Consider the following 19,106-nt stretch of genomic DNA (forward strand, 5'->3'; position numbering starts at 1 on the left):
CTGTATTGTGTCATTTTGTAGTGTTTTCATGAAGTTACTCTGTGTGTTGGTACAAATACTTTACACCTAGCACTCTGTAGCTAAGCCTGCCTGTTTGTGCTAAGCTACCAAGGGGGTGAGCAGGGGTTAGCTGAGGGTGATTCTCCTTTACCCTGACTAGAGTGAGGGTCCTTGCTTTGACAGGCGGTAACCTCACTGCCAACCAAAGACCCCATTTCTAACACTGGATGTGACCATAAATGGATCTTTCAGTTGTCCATGAAGAGAATCTGAACTTTACATATGCAGTCTAGTTTTTTTTGGCTTCCTTGCTACTTTTAGTAGTATTGTGCCACAATATATATCTATGTTGAATAAGCTTATAACTTAATATTTACTTAATGTACTTACCTGCAGTATCCCAACAAATCCACCTAAAATGTAATATTGCCAAATTTCATAAGAATCCAACTGATGTTTTTTGCGCTGTGCGAAATACAAAAGCCTGAGGAAAATGTATTGGATTTGAAACCCATTTTGGGACCACCCTTTTTGATTCTCACCCCCTTGACCAAACAGTGTGAAACTTTCAGTCCTCTCAAAATGAAATTGGGGCAGCAAGTCTGCAACGTTTCAAACACTTTCATCAAACAAGTGTAAAGTTATGAAGGGACAATTATTTTTAAAAATCCCTATCTCTGTTCACCCTAAATATTTCCATATCTATATTCACTTAAAAAGCCAAAGGTTACAGAGATGTTACAGTTAGGCTCACATTTTAAATGTTCCAAAATAAAAAAAAATCAGCAGTTAGAGTTATTTCAAATAACTGTAACTCGTGCCCTAAGGTAACTTTAACTCGTGCCCCGTCATACGCAGTTTTCTTCTCAACAGTTTTACTGCAAATATTAAATTGATATTATCAGTGATGTTATCAAAGATGTCATGAGTGTTGCAATATGTGGGGTTATTAGTAGTGCATGGCGAGGGGCGAGTTATAGTTACCTTAGAGCACGAATGGTTTTGCACTTTAAAATTTTTAATTACTATACATTAATCCAACAACCACCACGCACAGCCTTTCGCCATGCCCCACAGATGTTGGCTGCAGGGCCTGGCCTGAGGCCTGGCCCTGCAACTAATGCCCTATAACCACCCAACCCCCTACCAAGCATGGCCTTCGACCATGTGCGGCAGTGGTTGGCCACCAGGGCCTAGCCTGAGGTCAGGCACTGAGCCCAACCCCCTGTAACCTCCCAACCCCACACCACGCATGGCCTTCTGCCATTCATGGCTGGAGTTGGCCACAGGGCCTGGCCTGCAGCCAGGCCATGTGGTTAACGCCCCTATAACCACTCAACCCCACACCACTTAGAATGAGAAATGTTCTGACAATTAAAAAAAAACAAGTATTTGACAAGTACAAAGTATAAGATCACCTTTCTGTATGTACCTTAAATATTTGAAGTTGAAAAGAATTTAAAGCTGGGAAATGACACTGACACACCTAGACTGGAACCCTCAACTCTCTTTGTGAGGGTCTGAGACCTTCACTACTAGGCCACAGATGACTCTGTAGTGTGCAGTGTCCAGATATCTCTATGACATTCAATCCAAACATGGTAATGGGAAAAAAGATGAAAATGTTCCATCACTAGAAATGTTTCACATTAAAAACATGAGTAAATAAACAAACACACTCCCCTAAGGTAAATATAACTTGCCCCCCGCCATGAACAGTTTTCTCATCAATAATTTTATTGCAAATGTTGCAGTAATAATAGCAATGGAACCATAGGTGTCATCAATGATGTAATATGTGTAGTAACTAGCTGTGCATGGCAAAGGCGTAAGTTATAGTTACCTAAGGGCACAAGTTATAGTTACTTGACTTAACCTTAACTGTAACTGCTGAATTTCTCTGGTTTTATGCGGGTAAATTCGTAACATAACTATAATGTCCCTGTAACCTTTGTTTTTTTAACTGAATTTCTATGGTTTTTATTTTAGCATGCGCAGACATAAATATAACCAGTGCAGCACACGGATCCACAGATCGGACAAAAAGAAAATAATTGGGCAATTGTTTGCCCACGTGAACCCCTCTATGTGTCCTTTGAGCCAGGATACCTGTATCATGACCGCTTATGTGTTTTTGCACTCTTCTTTTCCCACCCACGAGCCGATGTAACAAACAAAATGGCAGCCACAACTTTTCTGTCAGGTTGCAGCCAGCCAATCAGAACCTTGCTTTTCCCCTAGAACCGTGGATCCGGGTCCCTGTATACCTATATTTTTTAAACTGTAATATCTCAAAAACTGCTGAATGGATTTACACCAAATCACAAAAAGCACACCTTCTGACCAGGAGTCAGCTTTCAGACTTTGGTGTAATTCTGTTCAGTGGTTCGGGCTGTAGTCCTGTTCACAAATTTGAAAAATCCCAAAGACGTAGAGTGGGGGAAAAGTATTTTGGGACACCCCCACCCCGTTTTTCTTGCCCTCCGCTTGACAGATCACCCTGAAACTTTCAAGACAGCAGCTGAACTTACCAAAGTATAAGTTTTGACATTTTGTGAAGATTCATTGAACAGTGCCAAAGTTATTGGCAAAACAAAAAACATTCCATCTATGGAAAAAGAGGTACTAACTATGACTACCTTTTGGAGGCTGCTAATAGGTAATATACATATATATATCCATGTATGTATGTATGTATATATATATATATGTACATATATATATATATATATTTAGCGAAAAAACAGAAAGGTTACAGGGAAGTTATAGTTAGGAAATAGAATTTAAAAAAACATAGAAATGTGATGAAAAAAGCAGACGTTACAGGACATTATAGTTAGGTTCTTTAATTTACTTGCACAAAGCCACAGTTGGGGACTGCAGGGGAAGCCTGCATGTCCCCACAGTCCCAGCTAGCTCCCCCTCTCCTGCGGGAGCTAGCATTGCTGTCACAGACAGGGAGCTGCTAAACATGCAGCTTCCTGGCTTTGTGAGCAATCGTTTCCTCTGTTTCCCTGCTCGCATCTCTGCAGACAGGGAACCAGAGGAAACCTCGGCTCCAGTAGGTGATAACTATTTGACAGCTCTTGCTTGCTGGAACCGTAGTGTTTACTCTGAATTGGCAGGAGCTGTCAAATCTCCAGGTGAGTCAGAGTTAACAGCTGTGTCCAAGGGGTGGGCACCCCTGGACATAGCAGGAGCCATCCATGGGAATCTTCATGACATTTTCAAAACTAGTTAGCCACTCACTTCAACTGCTGTGTTGAAAGTTTCAGGGCGATTTGTTGAGTGGGGACCAAGAAAAGGGGGGTTCCTAAATCCTGTTTTCCCCATAGGCATTTTAGATATGACTACAGCCCAAACTGCTGAACGGACTTACACCAAATTTATCAGAAAGCTAGATCTTGGTCCAGAAAGAGTGCTTTTTAGGGTCGAGCCTGCGTTGCATGCGCTCGCGCATGCGTTTTGCAGGGAGACTCTTGTGTATTTATAAAAGGGCTTGGAGCCCTGTCAACTTCACGTCAGTGTTTTTTATTGGTTGGTGGGCTTCCCTAATAAAATCTGCTTGGTTTCATTAGTCGCAGGCACGCATATGGCATGCCTTTTCCGGTGGCTAGCCCTCCTCCAGCGCAGCGACCAAGTACAGAAAACATGCGAGGCTCGCTGTTTTCCATCGGGCTCGTGGACTTTTTTTTCTCTAATTTACAAGCCCGATCTCGGTTGGCAGAAGTCGAGCGCTTTACGTACTTGATTTCACTTTTTCGGCTTATGTACATAAATGCACTTTTGCCCGATAGGTGAAAAGTCGGGTTAGGAGTTTACAACGCGATCAGCTCTAACATGAGCAAACGCGAGACCAGATGCATTGTAAATGCTTGTTGTAATTTGGTGCAAATCTGTTCAATAGTTTTTCAGATACTAAAGATAAAAAAGATGTATGCATATCTGGGGATGCAGAGGTTCAGGGGATCCCGGATACCTCAAAATTATATCTGATTGGATACTAACACTTCAGCCAGGAAGTGGTGGCAGTCATCTTGGGACTCATACTTGTTTGAGTCTCAAGGAAAAAGACAAAAAAAGGAGGCATGGTAGGTATACTCTGACCCTCTAGGCCTGAAGGTAGGGTCCCTCAAGAAAACGCTGGGCCCAAATACTTTTTTTTCAGTTTTATCAGGAAACCACGGAGGATCTGTGGATCCCAGCAAAATTGTAAAAAACAAGCAAGCATGGAGGAATCATGCTTGTTGTTTTTGTCCCCAACAGTGGGCCTGCATCCCGGGGGGAAGGGGAATGCCGGGAGGGGGGTGCACTGAGCACCCAGTCCTGGCTGATTGCGGCCCAGGGACCCCATGCCCCTGGGCCCAGACAAATTAGAATACAGGGAGGTGGGCCACGTGGTTCTCCCCCTCCAAGGCCGATTTTGGCCATGGAGACCCTATCCTCCAGGGCCCAACCGTTTTTTAAAATGTGGAGGTGTGCCCTAAAATAACTATAACTTGCGCCTTCACCATGCACTGCTAATAACCCCACATATTACATCACTCATGACATCTTCTATGACATCATTGATAATATCAGTGCAGCATTTGCTGTAAAATTATTGATGAGAAAACTGTGCATGGCATGGATGCGAGTTATATTTACTTTAGGGTACAAGTTAGAGTTTCTTGAGATAATTCAAACTATAACTGCTGAAGTTCTATTGTTTATTGTGTTTAAATTGTGAAACTAACTATAACATCCCTGTAACCTTTGGTAATTTTCTTAAATCAGCTTTGGGAGATGAAAAATAAAATTCTGAACTGATGTTGGTACATCTATTTTAGTTGCACAGAGTAACATGATCCGTGTCTGTTTTTTTCAGCACATTCTTAGAGATAACCATTCGAAGTAAAGTGAAAATCGACTAGTTTCTAACTGTGGCCAGCATGTAATATCAGCTAGTTGTGGCCCAGTTTAAAAAAAGTAGGATCCAACAGTAAGAGGAGGAGCTTCTACACTGGAATCATTTGCTAACATTGATGGACTTAAATTTCAAGAATGCATTCAACAGCAGTGGTTTGTTTTGGAACCCAAGCTCTACAAAAAGTGACAGAACATAACACTTGCTCTCATGATAACAACAGTGGAACTCTACTGCTAAATCAGGGGTGTCCAATAAGGTCCTGGAAGGCCAATCCATTGAATGTTTTCACAACTTCCACCTGAAACAAAATTTCATACAATCAATCTATATTGAAATAATTTAGATAGTCACAGATTATCCTGCAAATCTGGCATGGGTTCAGCCCTCATGAGCTTTATTCAATACTTCTGTCCTGTGTGTTTGGATTCCAATATTAATTGTCTCTATCAGTTGTCGAAAAAGCACTGACCTAATTCAAACTATGTGCCCTGACTATCACACCAAGATCAGAAACAACACAAAGCGCCTGATTTGGAGTTTGGTTGATGGGGTACTCTGTCACAAGCATGACAGATGTCATGTCCGCAATATTACGATCTTCATCGCCTATTATGGGATCGCAATATGGCGGACGAGATTCCGTCACATTTGTGACAGAGTAACCCCCTCCGCTAAACTCTAAATCAGGCCCTGAGTGTCAGTGCTGGTGGTAGAACTCAACGCATCTCAGTTGCAGACATTCCACCCACTACAGTGCCATGTGTCTATGCCAACAGAATTGCTCCTGCATGTATGTATTGAGCTTATATTTATAATTTATTTTACAATTGTGCTCCATTGTGCCCACCTTCATACCAACTTACTTAGAATATCACTATTTCAATACAGATTCCTTGCTTTCAACCATATAATAAGTCTCTGTTGTATAACTGTGCTTGAGCAAGAGAAGTAGGGCAAGAACAGAATTATTGCTGATGTTCATTACATTAGAGGTTTTTTTTAAATAACTTTTACTAACACATGTTACCTGGTTTCAACAATTCCATCATTGTACTTCTTTGTTGTTTCTACGTTTAAGCACTTTATAAAGAGAATTGTGAAGCCTACAGGCAGAGTGGAAAGCCATCAGGAAATTACACTGTGGACCCTGATGGCAGCGGGCCCTTGAAACCATTCTATGTGTACTGCGACATGAGAGGTAAGGGGCCAATAGCTATTTTTACAGCAGTAGGCTGCAATATCATCAAACTGTTCCACTAAACCAATTTGCAGATCCAAACCAGGCGAGCTACCTGGGCTGTTGCAGTCTCTGCAGTATGGGGCACCTCAGCTTAGGCTAAGGCAAACATTTCCACAGTATGGCATTTTTTAGTACTCCTGCCGTGCTCTTCTCCATACACCTTCATGCCTTTCGGAAGAGGCCCCAAAACATCTAAAATGGTAATACAATGGCCATAGTCAATCCATATTCATGTACTATTAGGATACATTGATTGAACTGCCCGCTTTTTTTTAAATGGACTCCTAAGGAGTTGGATATTTTGTGGCTGATTCCAATTGGTAAGTAAGAGTGTGGATGAAGACTTATTGTAGTTCTAATTCCTGTACTCTTAAATGCTTTTGTGAAGCTGACCTTACATTTTTGTGGCCCAAGTAGAATTTTAGGGACCTGCTTATCACCTTTACAATACCCCCACCTAATATTTTGTATTAAGTCCTCATGATCCAAGCCATACCAGACTTGTCTTCTGTGGCTCCAAATTGACATTTGCAGGTTATAAGCACCTCAAACACATGCAGTGGTCACACAAACATTTTACAGGCACAAAATCAGAAAGAATAACAACCAAACTATCTTTAAGAACATAGACTAGGTTTAATTATTTTATAGAGTTGTGGTAGCAGCTACCCAGGGTGGTCATTTGTGGGTATAGTTAGACCAGGATGGGACTGTGTCAGTCATGTCTAATCGTGACTTTGGGCATGTCAGAGTGGAGGGTCCGCCATGCAAATCTTTGGATACATTTTATAAAGTCCTCATTTGGTCTGGCCAGACTTGTAGATACTGATTCTATTGGATCAGGTTTCTCCCCTGCATAGTGTTACATTATTCGTTTGAGTGGTCTAGACTGGGAGCTTTTTCCACGCTCTAAGTTGTAGAAATCTGATTTTTTTTTTCCTCTGCATATATTTCTCCAAGATATACACGGAGAAACACTTGCATGTAAAAACCATCAGGCTTGAGAGAAATTTGTGCAAAACATGTAATCTCAATTCGGTCTCAAACAACTGATTGCGCCCAGTAGTCCAGTAAATTCTAATCAAGATGCGCCCAAGTCAGTGGTCCAGTCAATTCTAATCAGGATATAAAACTAAATGATAATGAACAAATGTAAATGTTTGCTCCTGTTACTTCTGATTAAGTTGAGGAAGCAGTTTAAGAATCTGTACAGAAACAATCATCTCAACAAGACCACAATTCAGATGTTTTACTACACATTGGGTTGTTTCACAGCATTATCAAAAGCAAAATCCTGTTCTGAGTTCACATGATCAGTAATGTTACGAGTTATACCAGTCTGGGCTATGCATAATTGTGAGTAAATCTTCTCAGAGGGGTGGGTTGTGTGTGCTGATCGGGGACACCTGCTCAAAGAGAAATTTACCAAGCCAAGGTAGATGTCTAAATGTATGTATTTCCAGCTTTCAAGTCAATGCTTTTGAGAATTGGGCCCACAGTCTCTCCTTCATTACCCATGGGACTATTTAAAATATATGTTGAAAATCTTTAAGTGCAGTTTGCGTGCCTTTTAACCCCAAACATCACCATGTCTAAATCCCATAAATACACATTTACTTCCATTCCACACTGATCGTTTTGGCCTAGCCATTAGAACCCATTACCCAGAGTTTGACAAGGGTCTCACAATTGGTCATGTTCAAGAAGCCTCCTGGCTGGACTAACCTTTGCAAGGAATACTTTTAAAACTCATCAAAGCTTAAGTACATGCATGTAAGAGGACGCTGAGGTGGTAACTAATTAAGAGAAAAATATTATTAAATTACAATTGCTACCATCAGTTGCCTTACACAGGTTTACTTCTGCCAGGTAGATAATGCACAGGCAATTCGGTGCAATCCTCTGATCTGTACATGAAAAACAAAGAACATTCACAGACAAGTTATTGAGTTTGACACATTTACTTACAGTACTATTGCTATTCACACTAATGAGGACGCTCCCCTGTTCTTTATTCCCTTCCTCTTTTTTTACCTTGTCTACCCCAAACATGGTTACCGTGGAACATTGAGATGGGAATGCTCCTGAGAGAACCATTAGTACCTTGGTTATGTTGGACATGGCTCTCACACAGAGTACTGCGTTTTGTCTTGAATAATATCCACCTTGTTGCTGTTGGGTTGTTACATCAAACTCATAGCAATATGGATGGGAGAGTGCTGCCACTTATTGCCACCGGGTGTGGTACCATTCGGTTTTGTGAGGGCTGAAACTGACTCACTTAAGGTTTCCTGCTCTTACGCCTTCATTGTGGACAATATCTTACTGGTGGATAGCGGGAAGACTTCCCTGCTGATGTTATCGCTCTGTTGGTGAATGTGGCACCGTGCTTCTTTCCTCCGTTGTCTTGTCTTCAGACTATGCCCTTTCCATACAACTGAGTGCTCTTCCTTCCTCTCGACCTGACTCCTCTCTGTGCCTTGGTCGCATCGGTGTTGGGAGTGCTGCTCCTGGATGGACCTACTCCTTCAGCGATGAAGCACTGAGGAAACACCTCATCAAAACAGCGTTTCCGGCCTCTTTTTGTAGGGGGACACCATTTTGATATCAGTATTATGCTATGGAAATAAACATTCCACTGCAAGTGGTGACTCTACTGTGTGAAGAACTTTTGGACACCTGCCTCCCCCACACATTACTCTTCCTGGTTTCTCAGTCATTTAGATATAGATTGCGACTGTGCATTCCATTCACTCCTTAACTGTTGCTCTCAGCCATGTGTTTACATTACCGCATTCCGCTTGTATGCACCACGCGGAATGGGAGGTGTATGACTCTACTGCATACACCTTTAACCTATCACTTTCAAGTAAAGATATTACCTTCTTTGTCTATAGTTATTGATTATTCTCATTCTTATTCTGCTCGAAAGGAATTTTCCAAAAGGGTATGCAAAGCTCTCATTACTTGCCTCAGGTTCCATGTGTACTCCTTTAAAGTCCAATACTCCTATTATGGGATTCAGTCAAGGACTCAGTCAGTTCTGTCATTTAATCAGTTCCTCTGCTGGAAAGGATATGCAGGGCACCCAGGGTGCCTCAGACTGCGCCTCCCTATGTTCCAGTGATGCAGAAAGGTTTTCCATATGCAGCAGCTGCCAAATCTTATGACGCCAGGTATGGCGTACTGGCAGTGTCGCTTCCCCCCACAGAGTGTGATAGCCTTCCTAGTGGCACTCAGAGTAAGGGTCATCACCTTTTCCCTAAGGGAGCACAGTGGTACGTTTGCCTATTTGGAAGGCCCAGGGTTGTATAGACCGGGAACTCTGGGATCTATGTCTCGGACATGGAATTGATATCAATCTTCCCAATATCTTTTAATTTTGGGACAGTGCCACAGCAGGTGCAGCAGGGAACCAGTCCTCTGCACCCCCCTCAGCATTCTGCTACTTCTGCAGAGTTCCAGTTGTGAATCCCTGCTGGTGTGTAGTACCAGGATGGTATAGATTTCAATAGAGATTCCCTGCCCGTGGCACTCGTAGCTGACCCCTATGTTCTTTGAAAGATATGCAGTCATTCTGTATCTGTGAGTTCCTCCTCGCATCTCTTATGTGCAAGAGATCTTCCTACCCGTGTCGTGTTTGTGACCATTTTATATGTAGCTGAAAGCAGCCGTGTATCATCTCTTTTTGTCCTGAGCCATTTCTCAAATGTTGTCAGCGGTGCACTAGCCTGCAACCTGATCTCATGATGCATGATCCAGACTGTAATCTGGAAATATTTCATCCTGTCTCCCTCCTGCCTCCTGAAATCTTCCTTTATTTTTTTAACAGAACAGAGACCCTACTGGGTCTAAAATTCCACGATTATTTCAGACCCTCCATGCCATTCACTAAAAGCGCCTCCTTTTGCAACAGGAGAGAGGTCTGGGGTAGCCGGGAGGTAAGGTGACAAGCCCTTTTGGCAATGGCTGCTGCATCCCAAGCGGTCATGGCGGTCATGGTTATGGGTGATGAGTACAAGCCACATGGATGATGTTACCGTGGAAACCAAGCTACATTCCAAACATGTGTCCCAGCTACAGCTTGTTCTGCGTAGCACCAGTTCTTCTCGCACTCCTTCCAATTGCTTTTCACTATAAACTAGAGCTGACCTGCCTGGTGATAGTTGACTAGTTTGGAAACTCCCAGCCCTACATCTGGCGGTAAGTATATATTTCTTTGTGATTCGGGCTTTCTTGCTTTCCCAGATGAAGCTCTCAATCAAGCTCTGAAATTTAGCTAGGGTTTGTTCAGAGGGTTGAAGTGGGAGAGCCTGCATCAGGTACAGGATCCTTGGGAGGAGGGCCATCTTACTTGCAGCCAGTCTCGACAGAAGAGAAAGTCCGCTATCTTGCCAAGATTGCAATTTTCTTTGCATCATGACTTGCACGTCTGTTTGGAGGATACCCCGGTAGCACTGAACAGTCCCTAATGGGGCTGCACCTTTGACTCCCTAGGTACTCAGTCCATAGAGAGTGTGTTCTACATAGCACTTTTTGTTGCCCAACTGGGGTAGTTATGGTTAGGATTTGAGACTTCCGTACATTTGTTTTGAGACCGAACACCAAATTAAACAATTTAACGTTAGTCAATAGTATGGAGATTGGACGTGTGGGATTAGTCATTTCTAAATGGCTGGGTTGTTCCTCACAAGGCTCCATGTAGAGCATTCAGAAGTGGAGACAGCAGGCTTTCCTCTTTCTAGTGCCGTTCTTCTCCTCAAAAGGTTTCAAGGTTACCCCAGTGGCCCTCACCCTCACCACAGGCCAAGGATATCCACTGAGTATTCACACTTTAAATCTAGGGCCTGGGCTCATCCCATCCATGTCTCTCAACAGCACCGGCCAGGTCACCCTGTCAAAAGCCTTCTCTGTGTTTATGGATAACAGCAAGGCCACTTTGCAGATTCATAAAGTTATTAATTGTTCCATCTTTGCAACATTGCACCAGCATCCTAGCTACATTCTGTAAGGCATTGGCTCCCAATGTCTGTAGATACGTTGGACTCCTTATGCAAACGACTATCATTCTTTTCAAACCTTCCTGTCCACCCTCTTTGTCGAATGATAATCTGAAACTTGTCATCAAAATGTCATGGGTTTGGTTGATTTGCCTCCCCTTAAGCTCAGAAAACCTTGCAAGACCCTTCCTCTGTTTGCCAAATACCTGGGATTATTTCTATTCCCCTATTTTCAGATCAAATAAACTCTGCAATTTTATTTCTCTAGCATTATACACTTTCAGGGATTTAGGGCCTCATTTAGAGATTCAAACACATAACAGATATCATGTCATCTGTATTAAAAATGCATTAAATCCTAGGTCACTTGTTATATGGTAGAGGTGATTTCCGTCATGCCAAAATCAGGCCCTTAGTGTGTTCCATTCGAACCTCCGTAAATACTTTCTGAAGCTGGAAAGAAACTGCAAAGATATGTTGCAGCAAACTGATTCCATAAAAAGTGATACTGGAAAACACTGCCGAGGCTAGGCACTTTTAGTTTGATTCTTTAATTCTTCAAAGACGTACTTTGCCCTGAATAGGTAGTCCAATGATCTGCCTGAAAACAGAATCAGCAGTTCACAGGCAGCTACCTTTTATGTCTGCAGCGCCAAATCTTGCCTGCCCTTAATGTGCTATGAATTTTCCGTAAAAAACTAGGAAAATGCTAGATAAGAATTCAGATACAATTAAACCTATAGAAGAAATCATTGCTAAAGAAGAATTGCTACAGATAAGAAACTCTCCTTTTCGTTGTAAAGTATATTGTTGCACTCTGTGATGAACGATGTCATACTAGAAATACATTGATGAAAACATTCTAACTCGCTCAGTATTTTTTTCTGATTAATATAGTAATTCTTTGCTGATCTTCTGATCTCTACTTGACATCTTTTATCTTTTTGACATTTCCAGCGGACAAAGCATGGTCCATTATCCACCATGACAGATACTATGCCACCAAAGTTGTGGGCTCCAGCCCCGACATGCCTTTTCTGGGCCCCCTGCAGTACTGGAATGCCTCCTGGGGAGAGGTTTCTGCTCTTGCCAATGGATCGGAGTACTGCGAGCAAAGGATTGAGTTCTCCTGTTACAGATCCAGGCTTCTGAACACCCCAGGTGAGTCAAATCAAGTCAGCAGTGTCTATTTGTCACTTAGTGATCTCTGGCCTATCTGTAAAAATGAGGTGATATGGTTTCAAATCATGCAGTTGCCCTTAACCCATGGGTTTTGTAATTTTTGCTGTTGTCATTTTCCTAGATTGTTCACGAATATAACTAGGCAAGTTTGTCAGTATCACAATATTGGTAAAGCTTTAGAACCCAATTAGCAAGGTAAAAATACCACACCTGAAGTAGGCTTTGAAGGTGAAAACCTGCATTTTCCCAGATTACCTCATCTTTTTTACATGACTTCTCAACAATCTTATGTTACCAAATTATTTTGGGACACAGTATTGCCCACATGTGAAATATGGAGCTTTGATGTTGCAGAGTTGTTTACAGCAAATCTCCACGCTTTATTGCTGGTATCAACCTACCTTTGGTCTTTGATCAGCTAACAATAACAGGCTTGCCATACCACCAATTGCAGTTATGTGAAGATTGCGAGGTACAAAGAGTCCAGACAGATTTGAGGCCCATATTTGCTATTCCTCTCTCACAACCAGAAGTTCTTTAAGTTACTCAAAGGCCAGCCTGAATAACTCAGTTTTTAAAGGTTTCCTGAAGAACAGGTAGCCAGATTGTGCCCTTAAACCCAGGTAAGGGCATTCCAGAGCTTTGAATCTTGAACACTGAGATCTTTCTTGGGAAATCTCAAGCAAGTCATTCACATAAAACTGATTCATTACAGAAAAAGTCGCACAGGAATATCAGCCATGCTTAAGTCCAATGTCTTTTGTTGACTGAAAAAATGTATTAAGAATCAGTGCCCACAGTATGGCATAGTTACGTTAGGAACTCTCGTTGAAAAGGAGACAATCTCAAAGCTAAAATATAAAGACATTTTTTTGCATTCTGCCTACGTATGTGACAGATGCCGCATCGCTCTATGTTGCATCTTCTATGAAAGTACACTTCTTTGGAAAGGTAATTCAGCCGCAAAGGTGCTCCAGTTCTTGATCTAAGATCACCTTGAGGTTTGCAAGTTCGAATTTTGATCATTTGAATCAGTCTGTCGATCTACTAATATGTATTATTGAGGACCAATTTTGATTGTGAATTAAGTACCTTCGAATGTATGGTAAAATAAAAATCTTCAAGCTTACGCTAAAGGGATCAATACTGCTGTTTCACCTGTTTACGAGTGTCCCTTGATTTTAGTTGATAATAAGAGGGGAGCATGGGTATGGTACAGCGCTTAATTTGTAAATAAAAACGTGCCACTGCCCTAAGCTCTCATCTGAAACTCGAGGCTGCTGCAATTAAATGTGCGAACACGGAATACTGAGGCAGCGTAATCCTGAACCCATCTCGGGCCTCTCCAATCCATTTACAGCCACTCCCTGCCTCTTCAGCTCACTCTTGCAGCTTTCTGCTTTCTCCCACAGTGACGCTTTTTCGTTTTTCTCTTTCTCCGCCTTTCCCATATGTGTCTTTTGCTCGCAGTAAATGTTTGAGGCAGAAAAATAAGTGCCGGGCCTCAAAAATAAGTGCTGGTGCCCCCACCGGAAACCACCGGCTCAAATTAAGCACTGGGAGGGTACCTTATTTGCCTTAAATTAATTTAGGTCAAGGATTTGAAGTAGATAGGCGTGAGCTACCAGAGCACATCTCTCACGTGCACATATTGAATGGATGCATTTCCTAATGCACGGAAGCCTTTTAAAGTAAAAAACAATGTAGCAACTGCATGGCATGCATCCTTAAGGCTGTATAGAACCCTTGAGCATGACAAGCTGCTGAATTTGTATTTATTGTTCATTAAGAGACAAGCCTGAGGTTTCATAAGTCCTAATTTCCAATGCGTTAGTGGGAGGAGTCAGTCGCAGTGCCACCACTAAAAGAAATATACCAATTGAAAAAAAGCAAAAGGCTTGAAAATATGGCCAATTTCCACATGTTTAATCATTTGGGAGTTTTAAGTAGTAAAATATAAAATTAGAGTTCAAACTCTACAGCCTTTGAGTAGTGCATAGAGACTAGTTTTCTTATAGCACACATATTAGGTGATTCTCGTCCATGTGCACAATAACTGGAGAGACTAATATGGCAGTGCACATAAAGAAGGAAAAGGGGCAATATCCCTATGGCTGGGTACAGTCACCATTCATGGATAGCTTCTCACCTACCTCAAAAGTGTGAATCTATTTTTGTCTTGTCTCTCCTTAGCTGGCCTGCCCTTCAGCTTCTGGATGGGGCGTAACAATGAGAGGCACTTCTACTGGGGTGGAGCCAGCCCGGGAGTCCAAAGATGTGCATGTGGCATGGACAAGATCTGCGCAGACCCCAAATTCTTCTGCAACTGTGACGCTGAGCACATGCTGTGGTAAGCCATCCTTCCAACCCTCCCACAACGTGCAGAAGTCTACCTCATTGACTTGCTATCTCTTGATCCTCGAAAGTCAATGGTTGCCACCGTGCTATATTCGTATTTTCAGAATCAGAGAACATTTTCTATAAACGATTTTGGTGATTGTCCACCGCTGTCTTTATAGAATCAGTCTCCATATGTAAGCTGTTGGTCAGTGTATGTCAGTTGTAGGGCCGTGCATCTCATTAGCTTCGCTCACAAATGAAGGAAAGCGAATGACCTCAAGGTGGGTATGTTTTCCCGGTTGGTTTGCCACATTATTATACCTATGTAACTGAATTAATAACACACATTATCATGCATCCTATGTGTATCTTACATCAGTGTTCAATGACACTGGGGATACTTTGGTAAACATTTGCTTTAGCTTCATTAAGGGAGTGCTGTCTAGGAATGGTGTCGGCATGACTTTTAGGGTCAGTAATTTCTTTATTGGAAAAGTTGGCCTAATGCTTTCCTAAGATTCTTTCACTTTTCAGGACCACTTGAAGACATCTCAGAGCCTAAGGATGCAGCAATGTTATGCTGTAGTACTGGGCCCAAGCTTACAAGTGGTTAGGATCACATCTCATATCGGTTCCATCTGCTGTCTCGTGATACCTTTCTTTGCCGTCCATGCAGGCGCAATGATAAAGGACTACTGAACTACAGAGATCACCTGCCCGTCACACAGGTAGTTGTCGGTGACACCAATCGCACCAGCTCGGAGGCGTGGTTTTCAGTGGGACCCTTGCGTTGCTATGGAGATAGTGAGTACCACATTGGACCCTTTACTATTTCCATGGCACTGTTCAAAGTAGGGGCTTATGATGGTGGGAGCTGAAAATTAGTCATTAACAATGGTACAATCAGGGATACGGCTCGTTTATTTAGTGTATTTAAAATTCTCGTTTCTTTGTTCTAAAAGACAGGTAATGAGATAAACTACCGCTATATGAGATTTCTCTTTGACTGAGACAGTTGCCACTAGTAGAATATAACCCATTTAATATTCAATTAGAACGTACGTTTTATTGGCAAATAGTTTTTGGACGGGCATGCCTTTGACTTCACCCTAGTGTCATACCTTTTATTGATCACTGACATTATATTTGTAGCATTTGCAAACAAGGGGTTTCACATCACTAGGGTTGTGCTATTTTGTTAGTATAAGCAAAAAACTCAGGCCTACATTACAGGAGATAGCTGCATCCATCACATATCTATTGCTTTGTCAGAGAAGTACACGTATCTATCCTGTATATGAACTGTGGACCTTCCAGTCGTTACAGTTATGGTGGATTGAGACCTTTTATGCAAACAACTCCCTTCCTCCTATTCCCTCACCTGTCTCTCATTCGGCACTCCATTTTCCTATGTCAAACTCTGCCCCATTCTGCCATTGCTCCCCACAGTGAGCATGCATGCATGTTAGAGTTTATTTGACTATATGTAGCATGAATTATGCTGCCTGGCATATGTTCTTTCTGTGAATAGGATACACTGCCTGTTTGTGCCATACTAGTCCTGTTTGCTGCTCCCACACGCTGCACCACACTTGGTATGTAGACTTTTTGTCTCCTCTCCTCCAGCTTCTGTCCCTCGTTTACTGCCAGTGGGGCATCAGTGCCCTCTCCCATCAGGGCTGAAGCAGTCGTGTATGTGTGTGAATGAGCCCTCCCTATCCAATGATATGGTTAGGATAGGGGAAAACCTCCCCCAATAAATTATAATTTTTTGCCAAGATTGCCTCATCTTTGAATTTTTTTTTTTTGCAATTGCCTTAAAGGCTGCCTGGTGGAAAGTCAGAAAGTGATTAATCTTATTTTGATTGATTATTGTTGGAAGGCCTTGAAAGAGTGGCTCGTGGAAGGGTTGATCCTACCCTTAGTCTAGGGCTAAATATGAAAAAGGTGCTGGTAGCATGGCTATTAGAGGCTCCTATTACTGTGAGGTTCATATTACTGTTACCTTTTAAGCGAAGAGGTGTCAATTGTAATTTGCTAAAATAAAATCTTAAACACTTAACCAATCTGCACTGTAATAATATGCATTATATCTTGAGGTCCACCAAATTCAAAACATTGCTGTACAGATCTGTCCTGACGATGTTCACTCCCTGATTTGCTGTGCATTATATCCACTGAATGGTAATAAAGACTCCTCAAGGAGGTGCACCTCCCAGCAGTCCACTATTAGAGCTGTTGCTTTAATGTTTTTTTGGGATACAATATACTACTTTGGACAACTTTTCAAGAGCTGCTCACAGAACACCAGTGTGGTTTCCATCCAAGATGCATCATTGAAACAGCATCTTTCAAAATTCTGAACAATGTTCATCACTTACTGGATGATGGGGATGCCTGTTAAACCCTTTGCTTAGATTTGTCGGTGGTCATCAACACGAATAGAGCATCATATTGGCTTCAGTGGTAAGGTACTGAGCTGGTTCTCCTCCTTTCTCACCAACCACCATCAAATGGTGATGATGATGATTTTCATCTCCAGCCAAATGATGTCCCACAGCGTTTGTACCTACTAGGCCCTATGCTGCTCAGCAGGTGCCTCCATTCATCAGTGAATGAAATACACCTTTATCTAAAAACTTCAGCTCCAGGTGATAGCCACAGTTTAGTTAAAAAATACCTTCACTTATGTTATACACAGTAAAGGAAAAAGAGAATGAGAAATGATGAAAACGCTGAGACAGGGACGAATAGTAAAAGTGAGCATGAGAGAGAAATGCAAAAAAAGCTAAATTTGAGAGACATAAGATGGGTAGGTAGAAAGAAGAAATGAAGGTTGAAAGGAAGGAAACATGAAAGTATATAATAAAGAAACGGTGAAAGGTAAGACAGAAAGGTGAAAGTAAGGAAAAATGGATGGCAGGGTGAAAGTGATAATGGAACAGTGAAAGTAACAATAGGTCAAGAAGTGAATGAATGAAAGGATGAAGAATGGACAGACACCCTGCCAAGTTTCCCCGGTCCATGTGTGATGTGCTGCCCCAGTCCAGGTTTTTTCTTTGAATTTTAATTGTGTTTAGTCCATTGTAAATCAGGACTACAAGTCCCAGAATTCAAAGGAAAAAAAAAACTGGCCTGAAGTAACACATCACACATGGATCTGGGAAGCTTGTCAGTTATAGATAGCTAAGAAAGAGTGAAAGTATGGATACTTGGGCATATTGATAGTTGAATGCATAATATAATTAATGCATATGTTGGATGATTGCTGGATGTATGGAATATTAAAGTGGAAGGTAATTCTTCTCAGGAGGGTCGACTTTTCTCACCTCATATGCTCAGTGTGATTAGAGTTATGGATTAAGTGGTGGGTGTTTTTAATTTTGTCCCTACACCATTGGTTCCTACTACTATACACGTCTTCTTAAATGACGGCCATTTTTTCCAAATTAAAATGCAGCAGGTTTCACATGTAGAAACTTAACAGACGGTGCAAAGTTTAGCACACCTGGTAATTACAGGGTGCAAAAGCTCCACACCGCTTATTATTGAAATTTCTGCACATACCAGTGGTGCAGGGGTCACAGTTTAACGAGCCACTTGTAATCAGACCTAATTATTCTGTTGATGCTGTAGGTGAGCAAGCAGGTATTCTTTCTAGTAAGGGGCTCTAGCCAACGAGAAACTTTAATTTTATACTGTTAATGACCACTTAGCCAGAAAGAAATTTGAAATTCTAGATTTTCGTCCCTTTGTCTTATCACTGATGCAAAATTATGCCTTGCCTTAATTAGAAGAGGAGCAGTCATTTTACCAAGATAGTAATACAAACATTTTACACCGAGTCCTATTCTGATAACTCGTATATTTATTAGCAGTCTTTCAAGATCACATTTGGATGTGAATTTTCAAGGTCATTTGGCATCTTGCTCAGTCGAAACTGCCTGAGAAAGGGGTCTATGTTGTTTCTAAGTATGAATTAGTTGAAAAGGCACCTCTGCCAGATTGCTCTGTTTTCTCTGTTTTCATTTATTTCTACACTTTGTGAGTGCGTGGATGGAAAATAGTCTACACCTGTAAATAAAAACAAAGAAACTGCACTTGCATTATGCTTTTCATAATCAGGAGTGTTTGATAACTCACTGGTAATCTTTATTAGTCCGATTTTGTCTTCCTCATCTCAAGCCTTGCTTAGCCCTCCGCCGGCCGAGAAGAGTTTCAAATTGAAACTTGCTTTTAGCTTAGATCTAAACTTCAGGAAGATACATTACAGAGAAGTCTCTGCAATGCTGCACGAGGTTTTTTTTGGTATAAATATGCAGAGACTTAGCTTAGGCGGAGAGGGTTTGTTCCTGACTCGGTAGGTGCATGAATGTCCCACCAGGAGTAGATGTAATTTCCACCTCAGCCCTGATGACCATGGCTATCAAGGAAC

At 41.8% G+C, this 19,106-nt stretch overlaps 1 protein-coding gene across 1 annotated transcript in view; it reads left to right on the forward strand.

Annotated features, from left to right (window-relative positions):
- CNTNAP1 (contactin associated protein 1) overlaps positions 1-19,106 on the forward strand; it is a 234,832-nt gene that overhangs the window by 148,849 nt on the left and 66,877 nt on the right. The window contains exons 12-15 of the mRNA XM_069242019.1: positions 5,988-6,107; positions 12,107-12,310; positions 14,525-14,681; positions 15,348-15,475. Coding sequence (XP_069098120.1) covers positions 5,988-6,107; positions 12,107-12,310; positions 14,525-14,681; positions 15,348-15,475 — 609 coding nt within the window. The remainder of the gene's footprint in view (positions 1-5,987; positions 6,108-12,106; positions 12,311-14,524; positions 14,682-15,347; positions 15,476-19,106) is intronic.

This window comes from Pleurodeles waltl, chromosome 6 (assembly GCF_031143425.1).
Source record: "Pleurodeles waltl isolate 20211129_DDA chromosome 6, aPleWal1.hap1.20221129, whole genome shotgun sequence".
NCBI classification, from domain to species: Eukaryota; Metazoa; Chordata; class Amphibia; order Caudata; family Salamandridae; genus Pleurodeles; species Pleurodeles waltl.